Source organism: Scatophagus argus, chromosome 1 (assembly GCF_020382885.2).
Source record: "Scatophagus argus isolate fScaArg1 chromosome 1, fScaArg1.pri, whole genome shotgun sequence".
Taxonomy (NCBI): Eukaryota; Metazoa; Chordata; class Actinopteri; family Scatophagidae; genus Scatophagus; species Scatophagus argus.
Window position 1 is genome coordinate 24,312,646 of NC_058493.1, and position 14,875 is coordinate 24,327,520.

The following is a 14,875-nucleotide window of genomic DNA, read 5'->3' on the forward strand; positions in this document are numbered from 1 at the left end:
CTACTTGTTGTTAGGTCTTAGGATTTTTGCGTTTTTACTTGTGAATATTATATAATATATGCTGAATGTTTCTAATCATTTGTCACTATAATGCTGAATTAGAAGTGACCTCAGTGCCTTCAAGCAGATGTAACCTACCAATCTTTGAGTGCAGGTTTATGCTCAAGGCTGCTGGTTAGGGAGTGTTTTGTCTGATTTTTGTCTTTTGTCCCTTTGACAGTCATAATGTGTAGGTGTGCTGTACATATCTTATTAAAAACTTATTTAGCAGAGGGCTACTTGTGTGACATCAATTCTCAGTCTTAAACCTGAATGAACTGTCAGTTTTTTTTCTCTTTTTTTGAAAATTTGGATCATGTGTAAGATTTAAGCCTGGTTAGTTGAAGCCTTAATCCTAAAGTTCATCCCGAAGTGTCTCATCGAGATTAAACGAACACATTAACATGCTCATGATACATTTGTGTAAAAATGTAGGCAGATATTAAGGTTATGTTCCCCTTGAGTCATTAATACAGTTATTCTCATTTGTCAGAAGATTTTACATTTTCCTAATTTGGGTCAGTCTATTTCGGATAAGCGGTATAGAAAATGGATGGATGGATGGGTCAGTCTATTTCTGCCCTATTGGCTTGTTCACTGTATGGAGGTACAAGCCAATTAACTCCACAGTCCGCATGAAGCCAACTGCTGTCCACCTTAAAAGTGGACGCAGAGTAGAAAATGCAGCTGTGAGGTCTACAGCTGTCGTCAATACTTGATCATTTGTTTCTTAACAATGGAGGCAAACTGTAAAATATACACTACAAGCACACACGTGGATCTCAGGACCTTTTCCTCACACTGTATCCAAATCCGGCGTCTCTGATAGGCCAGTGGACCCTTCTAGAATGGGTTTATTAAGAAGCTACATACGTCCATGGACAATCAATGACATACTTGTTGTACCAGCTGACTGAACCCCACCATTTCATTCGTTAGGGCCTACACGCAGAGAGTGAATGAGCGCGAGCCCCTCAGCTCTGCACTTACGTCTCCATGGCAACAGCTTCTAGTGTTGATCATCCCAAGATGGCGGACGAGGAGAAAACCACGTCGGTGAGTATAACAACAACAGCTAGTTATCATCGTCTTTCCGAAGTAAACGCAAACATTCCGCCAAGTGAAGTGACAGTCGGACACTTGACACCTGCGCAAACGTCACGTCAGGTTTGAATATTGCCCTCGTGAAGCGCTAATCGACTGAATGTTAGCTGCCTGGCTAACCGAGTTTAGGTCGAAGCTAAGTTGATTAACCTCGCTGCAGCTAACGGCAACTTGCGTCGAGCTCTCTCTTTAATCTCACTCATCCAAGTTAAAACCTTGGAGCTAACAGCTATAGCTACAGAAAGGTGCCATAGCGTAGAAACGCGTAGATAACGTTTACGCTGCTGTGTAAATATATGCTGTTGATAGCTTTATACGGTAACGCAAATTCGGTTCGGTGACGTTATTAACTGCCCAGCTGTGTAGTTACTGAGGCTGTTTTTAACCGCACGCCCCGGTTGTGTTATGGCTTCAACGTCTGGTGTTCTGGATGTGATGAAATAGTGGCTATACACTGTTTGGCTAAAACATGAGTATGTGCACTCGAAGCAATCCACAAGTGGGTAAAATGCACTGTATGTACTGACACCTTTGGGATGAACTGGAAAGATGATTGTGAGCCAGGCCTTTTCATTCAGTATCAGTGCCAGAATGGGCAAGGATTCCCACGGAAACACTCCAAAATGTTGTGTAAAGCCCTCCTAGAAGAGTGGAAGCTGCATACATTGCATTGTATTTAGAATGCAATGTGATTAAAGCCCCTGTTGGGTGGAATGGTCAGGTGCCCCAATACTTTTGTCTATATTATGTATGATAAGATGAAGGGAAACAAAGCACCGGGGTTGCGTACGTGTTCATCTACCTGTGCACAAGGTTGCTGTATCGTAGCCGAATAATGTGATGTGGAGTGGATGTGTCTGTTAATGTTATAACTGATCAAAACATGTAGGTGGGCACCGTGAATTGCATAACGCTTCTATCACACCGTGGTGTTAAAGGTCAGTTTGTGATTAGTGGGATGACTTGGTGTGACTCGGCTTGACTTTCTTCATTTTAAACATTTAATTGATCAAATTAAGGTAGAGTTGAATAAAAGAGTAAGCCTGTCTTGATTAAAAACGTAAGGCTCAAGACTTTTTGCAGGGCTGTCACACGAGGGTACTAGAACAGCTTGGTACTTAGTGTAAGCCTGTCTGCTCTTAACATGCAGAAAAATACCCCAAGTCACTTGCTTGTATTGTACCTCTCAAGAATTTGACCTTTAACATGAACTCTCAGCGTGTAATTTAAGTCAAGTGAAGAAGAACAAGTTTAGTTAATTGGATCATGTGCAGTTAATATTAGTCAGCTTTTCATTTAGCTTGTAACTCTTTTGGCGCTGATCCCGACATACTGTACATTCACGGGCTCATAACATCTAAAAGAGGAAGCTGTTCTTTTTTCCTGATCTGTTCAGCTGTACATGAACACATCATTCCAGCAGACATTTCAGTCAGCCTGAACTTTGACATCTATTTCCATTCCACACAGCCTCTAATCAGGAAGAAACAATAAAAAAAATATCTTTTTGGGTGGAGCAAATCTATTTTGGTGGGGCTACTGTACATACTGGTCATGGGGAAACACTGATAAATGGTCTCCAACATATTTTGCTATGTAAGATATGGGTGGTTCTCTGTTATTTGTTTGTAAATGTATTTTATTTATTTCAGCTCCCAGTTGCTACTGAGGCCAAGAAACGTCGGGCACCTAAAGGTACCATGTGACACTTGCAAGTCATCTCACAAAATGATTTTCAAACAACACCATTCCTTTCTCAACACCCTTTGCTTTGTAATTAGTGATAATTTATTCAGAATTTGTCTGTAACTGATAACAGATACTAGCAGAGCGTGTTTGGACCTAATCGTCCTGCAGAGGTCACCCTCACCCTTCTCTTCTCCGTACCTAGATGGAAGAAGTTATGCATACAGGACGCTACTGAGCCACGTTCCAGAGATTGTCTTTGTGGAAATTGTTCACTGATCATTGAGGATATTTTATCATCACAATTAAGGTCACAGCTCATGGATTAAGCATTTTGTTTTGTTTTACAATGTTTTGCAACCATCATCAGCGTTGCTAAAAATGCAAATCTAATGGGACCAATTCAAGTACATGACATGTTTTAATTCCGTACACTCAACATGGCATACAAAGCATTACTGTGGTGGACTCAGTATAATTTGAAGAGACAAATTAAATCAACACCCAAAGTACAGTACTGTAATGTAAGATGACTGAGCAATGAAGTAAGTAAAAGAGAAAGTAAAGAATGGATTTTTACTGCCTAATTTATTAAAAGTGCACAGTACTGTGTGCGTACTGAAAGCACTTTAACCAATTTAAAAACAAAATTTAAATTTCCTTCTGACTCTTATATGCAAATATTAGAAAGGAAAGCAGCCATCAGGAGTACAATATTTTGAATAAACATACAATAGAATGCAGGGGAAAACCAAGTACAAAAACAAGTACACCTATAAAAATTGGACATAAATCTGTAAGAACTTATGCCATGCACGCACATGTGTATGGACTTCAGAGAAAATAACTGGAATATACAGTAATTTCAAAAATATGACATGTTTTAACTCAATGTATAAAAACCTAATGAGTTAAAAATAGAACAGTTGTTAGGTGCTTTATACTTTCTTCTACTGGGAATTGAGACTTCATCATGCCTTACACAGACTTTATTAATAGATAAGTGATATAACATGTACTCTAAAGTGTGTAAAAGTATGAAATAAATGAGCTCTCATTATTTATCTTTTGTGTGAAGTTTAGAATTCAAACTATGATTAGATGATGAAATTTGGTCTAATTGTGAGAATGAAGTGAACCATCTTGTTTCAAAAAGTCTACATTTTTTAAATAATCAAATAACAAGCCACACATTTCATGAAGTTCATACTCATTCGAATAGCAGTCTTCCTTATTTTGTCTTTTCTTCGAGATATCGACGCTCATTCCTGTCAAATTCCTGTGAAGAATGAGTGTCGGCAACCAAATATGTGAGAAAATAACTTGAGGAGAGCAAGGGATTTGAAGTTTCTTGTGCTAAAATAATTTTCATTGCATTTTCCATTATGTTCTCCCCATGTGTCTTTTGATCTCAGCATGCCTCTCCTTTGCTCTTATCCCCTTTTAACAGATGGTTGAAGCACATGGAAGGCAAATCTGTCTTAGCGTTAGCCAAATCAAATGTAACAATGAGAAAATTCCTCCATGTTTGGGGTGAAGTTTTTCACAGGACTATATTTAGGAGACCTCATGCTGTGCTCTTCTTCCTCGCTGCTTTCTATCAGTCTTTCATACAGTAGTTGACACATATCCCATCTTTCCTCACCAAATACGCCCCGCTTTGTGTACGTGAAGACTGGAGCACCGCAGGACCACAGCTGAAACACAGAGACAAGAATATTATTGCTGTCTCAGCAGGAAGAAAGCGGATTAGGACGCTACAAATAGGGCCGTTCCGAATCTTGACGGGGCAAATGTGTGAAGCCCGTGCAGCTTCACACTCGGCGATGGAGAGGGTTTCTCCGAAGTAGTTGGATGAGGCTCCGGTTCTTGCGGCAAGTCAACATAGCGCTGCTGCTTGAAGCTCTGACTGATAAAAACAGAAGAGAGCTTTAGTGTAATTCACACTGTGTGTTTTTTTTTTTTACACAGCCAGTTTATTAATGATATCACCCAATGTCAGTGGCAGACTCAAAGCCTGGCACTTTATTTCACATTGCTGTGGGTTCTATTTTTAGCCTCAGAGGGAGGTAGTAGGTGCAAGATAACAGGATTACCAAAAACCAAACTCCCTGAATTGGAATTACATTTGCTTCTTTGTGAAATGAAATGTTGTACTCCGCTGGGAAGAAGACTTGGAGCATTGTGGTTGAGTTCTCGAGGTTACCTAACCCTTTCTAAAGCTGCCTTTGTATTGTGCTGCTCATACCTCCAGTCTCTCTCTTTCAGTCTGTCTCTATACCCTCTCTGTTCTGTCACAAGCACCTGGGTTGTGAGAGACTTTGTTGCCCTGGCAACGGGAAGAGTACTCAACCTGATGAGACATTCAAAGAGTGACAGAAAAAAAAAAACAGTGTTTGTAACGAAAAACTTGCTTGCAAGGTGACATTTACAGCGTGACGGATGAATTGATTATAGTTTAGCCCTGGGTTTTTGGTTGAAGTGTTAACATCTATGTTAACTGTCAGATCAAAGACTTGCTGATGACTGCAGAGGGAAGGAGCTTTAAGGATTATTTATTCAGCTGGCAAATTAATGAAAAGACTGTATGAATTAAAAATAGTCCAAACAGACCTAAGCAAGCCTTCAGTTTGTGAGTGAAGACTTGCTAACAAGCTAAAATTTACAGTCTGCTTGGTGGATTGACTTAAATTTAGCCTGTGGATTTGGGTAAACGTGTTACGTCTGTGTTAACTGTCAGATCAGAGACTTAGTAATGACTGCAGAAGGAGGGCACTTTCAGGATTAATCACTCAACTGTCAACTAAATAAGACCTCATCTGATCAGTAAAGGGTAATGAGCTTAAAAATATCCCAGATTTTTACATTATAATTTTCTCCTCATTATATTCTTCCTCGCAGCTCCAGAGCTTCCCATTGTGGAGAGAAGAAACTGGCTCATCCATCAGCACTACATCCGCAAAGACTATGATACCTGTAAGGTAAAGTACCTCCATCCTGCCTTTCTCCCTGTCGTTGACCTGTGTCTGTTTTGAGTGTCAATCTGACTGAGCTTTTAAACATAATGAAGATAATGAATGCCTGGCATGTATAGATTTCTGTCTAACACTGTACTTTATTATGGACTAATAGACGGCCTTGACCTGAGTATTCCCACATGAAACCAGTGGGTACTTCATAAAATATCTGAATAGATGCCTTTAGATATGTTATTGGAATATCAATCCAATTTTGCGCTGAGTGAGGTGAAATATAGATAAGAGCATTTTAAAATTAGCAAACATGCTCTCAGCCAGTCACATCACTGGTCTCATTGACAATGATAACAACATAAGACACCACAAACCTGCAGTTTCTTTGTGTTTGTGTTTTTTCTTTAACAGAAAATTAATACAACAATGATAGAAATAAATAATAAATCAGATTTTGGTGAAGTTGTTTATATGATCGCGTCTGTTTGACCATTCTACTGTTTCTATTGATCATTTCACGTTGCAGCTGGTTACATCATATCTGAAAATGTGACACAGTGGTCTTTGCCTCATAACACTTAAGAATAAACACAAGAATAAACCATGAACACACACTCATAATTAATGAGCCTTTGATAATCTAGTATCTGTCTGGCAGAATTCCAAGTTATAACCTCCATGCTGCATCATAAGGTTGACGTGATGTGGTTCTGAGATGCCTGTTCTCAGAACGAAGTCTAAGCCACAGTTTACACCAAAGTACGAATACTTTCTCTGCGCTGCTTCATTCGAGCGCACCTCCTGTCTGTGAACGTCTCCTTCCAGCTGTGCTTCCCGTGCTCTGCACCGGGCACCAAAACACCACACGACGAGCCAAAGCAAATTTAAAGGTCAGGAAATACCAAATTGTCAGAGTGCCGTTTGAGGTTGTTGCGCCATCACGAAAATGTGATGCACGTGCACAGAACAGGATATAATACACTTGTTTATCTATTAAGTCTTGGTGTGGACTGCTGCTTGAAGACGAGAGAGGACGAATCCCCGGTCTTTTTGGTGTTAGTTTTCAACAGGACCTGAAGTGTTAGTTGTTTTTTTTTTAACCGTAGCAGTATTCTCAATTACACTTGGAGAAAACAACACCCACCGCAGTCTTCTGTTCTTTGTCCATGTAGGCAATCATCAAAGAGCAACTGCAGGAGACCAGTGGAATGTGTGAATATGCCATCTATGTTCAAGGTGAGCTGTAGCTTTTTAGTAACCCTTCGCTCTCACACATGTAACACATGTAATGTTATTTGAGAGCTACATTAAATCTCTGATAGTTGAGGCCAAGGCTCCCCCGTACATAATTTAGTTTGCCAAAATCTGCTTTTTGGACCCCATGCTGTGCCTTTGATTTTTACTATTTTTTTTAACTTGCTCATGTAGATGAAGATCCTCTCTTTTTGTATTTTAATTTCTTGCCACAGCGCTAATCTTGCGTCTTGAGGGCAAGATCCAAGAGTCCCTGGAGCTGTTCCAGAGCTGTGCCATCCTTAATCCCAGCAGCGCTGACAATCTCAAACAAGTGGCCAGATCACTGTGAGTCTACAGCCCTCGAGCCTGAGGTGCATCAACCCCACTTTAATCACTAACAGGAGAGAAATAGAGTCAAACTGCAGGCCGCTGAGGACAAGAACTTTTTTTATTTAAACTGTAGGGAGAAATTAATCCACCCTCCAGTCACTATTTTCACTATTGCGGGATTGTGAGAATATGTATTCAGCATGCAGTGATTGGGATTGGTTAATTTCTCATATGGATTATTTTTGGTTTTTTTTCTTGCTGCAGATTCCTCCTGGGAAAGCACAAAGCCGCTATTGAGTTCTATCATGAAGCTGCAAGGCTCAACGAGAAAGACTGGGTAAAAGAGAAGAGACACTGTTGTACTGAGTTTCTGCTTTGTCTCAAAGTTAGTGAAGGAAATTGTTGAAGGGGCCTGGCATCCATTAGGATGAGACTGAACCTTTTTTCCTCGCTTGTGCAACAACTCCGTGGTTGAACTTCCACACAGATCCAGGGCTGTTTTACTCTGAAGCCTATAAAAATTGTACTAAAGTGGCCAGTCAAGAACATTAACCAGTCATACTAGTATGATTTGGAAATTTAAACTGTCCTCTCTTGTGCAACTGTCAGTAAAATTGTAGAATCTGTATCCCATAGAGCTGTCATAAATAACTTTTATATGTGGAAATAAAATTTAGTTCAGCCTTTCTCCAGCCCTGTTCAATTAAGCATGCGCCAACGCTCCATGTGTAATTTGACATTTTCTCACCTCAGGAGATCAGCCATAATCTGGGCTTGTGCTATTTCTTCATCAAAGACTTCAAGAGTGTGAGTATGATGATTTTACCAACACTACACAGTACAAATTGTACTCATCGCTCTAGTGAGTTGATAATTCTGCTCTTTCCTCTGTCAGGCTGAAGAGCATCTGAACGTAGCTCTCCAGATAAATAAACATGATAAAACTTTCATGATGCTTGGGAAGGTTCATTTACTGGCTGGAGACACTGACAAGGCCATCGAAGTGTACAAGAGAGCAGTGGAGTAAGTCAAGATCAAATGTGGACACTGTAAAAAGCACAGAGAAGGCTTTTAAAATGATTTAGGTATTATAGACTGCCGCTATGGTTCTCTGGATAAAAGTTTTTCATCCAGCTCAAACAATATCAATAAAATAAACCCAAATCTGTTAATAATTACATAGCCTCGGCATGGCAGTTTTTTTCATTATGACTGTCAAGACACTGAAAGAGAGTGTCACAAATCCTGCTGTTTTGGTGGAGTTTGATTATTTCTAGTGGATTCCCCTCTTGATTCATGTAATGACTTTCAGTCTTTGGAGCTCATTTCAGTAAGTGGTCTTCCTTCAATCTCTCACAGAACTCCAGCTTAGCCACATTTTATCCCGCGGCCCTTTTCAGTGCAGTATAAATTCCCCTCATTTTCACTTCTATTCACATGTTGAATATTTAAACATTAGGCTATGGTGTAAATAAGGAAATGACACCAGTGTTTACAATAGAGCTTATTGTGGCTGCCTCCTGTTGGGGTTAAATGAATTAATCAAGTGCCCCAAAACTGGTGCTTTTAATGAGACGCACTACTGTGAATCTTATTTTAATGCAGATCTGCCTCTTCCCTACCATTTTTATTTTCTTTGAGCCACATCCCCCCACCACCCACAGATTATAATTAATACTCCACAATTATGCTGAATCAAACCCTGATTGAATAATCAGCAGATTTCTTGAATATAAACTATGTCTGTTTAAGAATAAATGCAGGCCTTAGACATAATTACAGGCATAGATGAAGTGACATTTTTCATTCGACTTGTCTCTTTCTCCATTCAGATTCTCTCCAGAGAATACTGAACTCCTGACAACTCTTGGTCTGCTGTTTTTACACGTAGGTAGATGTTTTTATAACCTTTTCTGTGAAATTATGTGTACACAAAAGATGTGGATTACAAGATAAGAGTGACAGCTGAAAGATAACAGCTAAAATGAAGTAAATGTGTAATTGTCTGTGTTCGTGTTTTTATCAGCTTGGGAAATACCAAAAAGCTTTTGAGCACCTTGGAAATGCCCTTACTTTTGACCCCAACAATTACAAGGTATGTGCCTGTTTGAACACGCCTTACACTTTGGTATAAACTTAGTTTTTGCTACTATTGCTATTCAAGGACTCTGAAACGGACTTCCTTTAAAGTCGTTCAGTCAAATAAAAGGTCCTTTCTCTGTCAGGTGGCACAGCCCATCTTTCATCATGTGCCGTTTCAAAGGGTACATCTTCCTCTAATCTCTCTCTAATCATTGTTTTTATTCCCAGGCCATCCTGGCCGCAGGCAGCATGATGCAGACCCACGGTGACTTTGATGTGGCCATGAACAAGTACAGAGTGGCAGCCTGCGCTGTGCCTGAGAGCCCCCCTCTGTGGAACAACATTGGCATGTGCTTCTTTGGGAAAAAGAAATATGTAGCTGTGAGTAATGTGATTCACTTGTTTTTGTCAACTAATTTAAGTTTATTTGGCATTAGATTCACATTTTGAACGTACATACCTACACTGACGGAAAGTAACTTTAGCTCGTTTACTGTTGCAGTTTTGAGGCACTTTACTTGATGCATCAGTATTAGCAATCTGATAATGTCATGTATATAGGTGCCCTGTGGAGTTTTCTTGTAAATTAACAAAGTTTCTACTACTTGTTGAAACATACACTGTGTGTATCCTTGAGGTCTAACAAACCTCCATCCATGTTTACTAGCTTGCAGTCTTCTTCACTGCCTCTGTTGCACATTAGTGTGGTGCTTTATCGCCACCTGTTGAGCGAGAAAGATGAGCTCATATTTACAAATAAACAAACTGCTGCTTACTCTTGTCAGTATGTCCCTACAGAATCTGATTCTTTATGGGATCACATAATATTAAGATTCTTGCCTAACAGTCCTGTCAGCAATTGACTTCTCTCCAAACTTCATTTTGCCACAGTCGATCAGCTGTCTGAAACGGGCCCACTACCTGTCTCCTTTTGACTGGAAAGTGTTGTACAACCTGGGTCTGGTACACCTGACCATGCAGCAGTATGCATCTGCCTTCCACTTCCTCAGCGCAGCCATCAACCTGAACCCACGAATGGGGGAACTCTACATGTTGCTGGCAGGTACTGCATTGGAGAGATTAGGATGTCATTGCACCACATCTTTAAAGAATAAATGGGTGATTTGTGGCAAAAAGAGCGGCAGCAGTTACTTGGGATTTAACAGTTTACTGGTGTGCAGGGTAAGTTCAGTGCATTTTGTAAAATACAAAGTGAAAACGCTCAAAGTGAATGCAATCATTTGCTTGGATTCATCACCAGAGTGTCTCTGCATTTGACTGTATTTTAGTTCAGGTTCAAACCTGTTATACTCATTTCTTAACAGTGGCCCTGACCAACTTGGAGGATATAGAGAATGCCACCAGAGCATATGAACAAGCCGTCACAATGGATGAGTGAGTCTGTCTGACATCTTATACCTTAAATGTACTGGATAATGTCTGAATTTGAGTCTGTGGTTCAATAATTTAATATGTTATTTTTCGTCCAGAGCCAATCCTCTGGTCAACCTGAACTTTGCCATCTTCCTCTACAATCACGGTGAAAAGAAGGGAGCTCTGGCTCAGTATCAGGAGATGGAGAGGAAAGTCAACCTACTTCGAGACAGCAGTAACAACTTTGAATTTGATTCTGAGGTACTTAAGATCCTGCTGATGGTAATGTCTCAGAGTCAGTTGTTGAAGCCATGAGTATTTTTGAGTCTTTGCCTACATGTCACTCACAGCTAATGGATATGGCACAGAAGATGGGAGCTGCGCTGCAGGTGACAGAGGCTCTGGTGTGGACTAAACCAGACAAGGACTCAAAAACAAAATCAAACTCGGCAGCAGCCACCAAAACCCCTGGTGCTCCCCTCGGTACCAACCAAGCTCTGGGCCAAGCCATGTCCTCTGCTGCGAGCTACAGCAAGAACATTCAGCTACCAACAGGTACAAACTACCAGCATGGGCTTGTAGAAAGTGCCAAATAACATTCTGTCACCTTGTTGGTCATTTGATTTGTGGCACCAGCAATTTTAATGGTGAAGGTTTAAGTAAGGTCCAGCTCTGAGTCAGGTTTTGATGAGAATGAGACCGATCCAGGTTGAATATCTCTTTTTCTTTTTTTTTTGTTCTTGGTCTGAGCACAAACTCAGAGCTGAGCGCATAAATTAATATTTTTCATCAGAAAAGTTCAGCGATAGGCTGTCAGTGCAGGTAATGACAAATTTCACAGTCTCCACCTCATGCTATTAAACCAAAGGCCAATTTTTCATTTGAAATGGGAACTTGAAAATACCTCTTTCCTCTGTATTCGCAGCCTCTTGTCTGAACTACTGTAGCAGATTGAAAATATGGGCAAAGGCCAAATGGAATGTGTGAAAAAGGAAGTTAACCTCTAGCCAGTTTATATATTCTTGGCAACAAAAGAAAGTCAGCGGTGTGGAAAAATGACACACAGGTAAGCTAATAAATTCAAGGCTACTCAGAAATGACTGTTGCAGCCAACAGCTCTCTAAAGGAAGTGGACAGGAGCCTTTTTCTGCACAAGACCCTCTGGGCTGTGTTTTCGACCACTTCTTTTTAACTGTTGACAAATAAAACCAGAAGAAAGCATCCAATGCTGCATGACATTTAATATGATTACAGAGAAATATATCTGCTCTCTAACGCTCCACCAACAACCAGCATGTGAAGACCAAATTGTTGTAAATATACAAATATAGCCTGTAAATACACCAGACAGCTTGTTAAACAGCAGACCATCATATCACTGCTAGATATCTGGCAGTTTAAAGTGCAGGTGTGTATGTATTTGCTGTGCTTTAACAGCTCTTCTGTAAATACATTTTGCTCAAGGTCAAGACTCATCTGTATGTGTCTTTGTGGTTATTAAAATTCACATTCTGTATATGGAAAAGGTATTACCTTACCTGTACAAATGGAACCAATGTGAATCTTGAAAAACTTAAGTGCTTTTTGTACTATCAAGCTTTCCTGCCTCCTGCATCTGACCCATGTGTGTTGGGCGGGCCAAGAGTTGTTTAGTGTTGGGATGAAATTTTACATAAAAATGCTGCGATCCTTTGTACTCAGAACTGGAAAAATATGCGACCTCTGACACAGAAAAATCAGATGAAACAGTCATTCAAGTCGGAATGGCAGCACACACAGCAGACAGTGAGCAGAATTACCTTTTCATCAGTTTTTACTTCATGTATTATTCATGTTGCTGTAAAATGTGGTTTAACAAGAAGAGGTGTGTCTGATAGAAGTCTTACAAGCTTTTCCTGTCAGGGGTCCGTGTTTGGTCAAGCAGATAGCCAGAGAGACATTTAGACCAGAAGTCAGGAATGCCAGCTTAGCATCATGTAGCGTCAGTTTTTAGTCTGGTAGTTCGGCGCTATTGTCACTTCTCCATTTCCAAAGTCAGTGCGTGAGTGTTTCTGTTGGTCTCTGTTTCCGTTGGTCTCTGTTGGTGCACATCTGCATGGTTGTAAATTTGAATCTGCGAGTTAGCCAGAGATCACATTAAAACAGGAAATGCGCGCTTGGATTCGTCTCTTGTGTGGGCTTTAATTGGCATGAATGGGGAAGCCAGAGCAAACATTCGGCAGATGGAAGCACAGTGTGACAGTACTCTAATTCAGAGTTTGAATCAAGTCCCATTCTCCTGGACATGATATGGACATGTCAAGGGAAGGCATGGAGACACAAACGCTACAAGTAAATCACATTTAACGTTCCTGAATGACGCTACAAAAACTGTTTCATTCGTTGGGGACCAAAAGGTCGTTTTCTGAGCAACATGAGGTGAAAAGATAAAATGAACTGTGATGCTTTTGCTATTTTCAGGAGTTTCCAAAAGCCCCTCCATGCCCCTTGAGCCAGAACCTGACGTGGATAAAGCCCCCAGCCCACCCACAGATCCTCCAGGCTCGCCAGAACCCGTGGAGTCAACCAAATCCAAAACCTCCAAGAGAAGATCCAAGGTGGAGGCATGAATTAGCTTGGTGACTTCATTCATGGAGATCACTCTCATGTTATGGAGGTAACATAAGATTCCTGAACAGCAACCCGGCTATTTGTGGTTTTCTATCTCATTGTAGTGAGACACAAAGACTTGAGCTATAGTCTTCTGGTTTGGGTTCGTGGTGCACAGATGTTTTGTGTCCCACATAGTAATTTACTTTGCTCTGAAAAGGGCAAGGAAATGAAATGAAATGTGCACTTTGAATGTCAGTACAACACCAAAATTCTGAGATGATCAAGCATTTTTATATATAGATGTGTCAGGTTTGGTGCAGATGTCAAAACCAGTTCCAGTTAATGTTGCAGCTTAACAATCTCCAGTCAACAAAATGGTCATGTGGGCATTTGTGCAGTTGCAGGTGTTAATACTTGGATGAGATTAGCAATAAGGAAAAGTGATGACATTTATAGGGAAGGCGTCCGTCCTTTGCTGTTGAGCGTCCCCGCGGCTTAATAAATGTGAAGGAACTGCTCCGACAATCACAGCTGAAATCTGAGCACAGAAAGGGATGTTTGTGAATAGTGTACCGGCTGTTGCTTGCTTGTACGATAGGGCTCTATTTGAATGTGGAGTGTAAATAGTGATGCCCACTTTTATATGTGGATAATTATCATTTATAGAGAGTGATGTATTTAATACAAAAACCAGAGAGTTTAAATAAAACAGCTGCCTCGCCTCTTCTCTGAAGTCCAGTTTGTGTGTTGTTTCATTCTGTGTTTTCTCATATGAAGACCGTTCGGTTCAGCAGACGGCACCAACAGGGGACAGGGGACAGGGGACAGTGTTGTTTAAGAGTCTCTCTTACCTAACAGCAATCCACGTTCTGAACAAGAAGAAAAACGTACAAATGAATGCATTTCCATCCTCCGGTGAACATAATCATTCTTGTGTGAAGGCTTACAGATGAGTTTCTGTTTCTAAAATGTGTGGGGTACGTCATATACGTCGACTGTGACAGTACTGAAGTGCTCACCAGCCAAATGTTTGTTCAGTCTGGTTGTGGTGGAAAAACGAGATCAAGGAACAGACTGTTGTGTTCATGATTGGACCTCATAAATTGTCTGTACCAAAGGTCACATGCAAACTGATTTATTTCTGCGTATGAATTACAATATGGATGAGGCAGTTTGTACATATTAACCAAAAATACTGATGAAATATGTCCTCCAGGTAAAGTCTGCAGAGGAACATGTGTATTCCCATGTATTTAATATTTGGTGGTGTTTAAACATTAAACCTCTTGTGTTTGCTTTAGTCATTTAGAGATGAATGAACTTGCTAAAAACAAAAGAAGCTGCACTTACAGATGTCAAAATTCTACCTGCTTTGCACAAGGTAATGATTCATACTCAGGGACTGTCAGTGTTTACTTCACCAACAGAGCCTCCAAATCCCTGAATCACCTCCTCGCTCG

General features: G+C 40.5%; 1 protein-coding gene across 1 annotated transcript; it reads left to right on the forward strand.

Annotated features, from left to right (window-relative positions):
* The first annotated feature begins 876 nt into the window (after positions 1-876).
* On the forward strand, positions 877-14,153 carry bbs4 (Bardet-Biedl syndrome 4). Its single transcript, XM_046393781.1, has 16 exons — positions 877-1,095; positions 2,796-2,838; positions 5,731-5,810; positions 6,974-7,037; positions 7,271-7,382; positions 7,632-7,704; positions 8,121-8,174; positions 8,263-8,390; positions 9,200-9,254; positions 9,394-9,462; positions 9,678-9,830; positions 10,341-10,512; positions 10,775-10,844; positions 10,940-11,084; positions 11,174-11,378; positions 13,284-14,153. Exons 1-16 carry the CDS (start codon positions 1,036-1,038, stop codon positions 13,430-13,432), a joined length of 1,632 nt encoding a protein of 543 aa, XP_046249737.1. The 5' UTR covers positions 877-1,035; the 3' UTR covers positions 13,433-14,153.
* Positions 14,154-14,875: the final 722 nt, after the last annotated feature.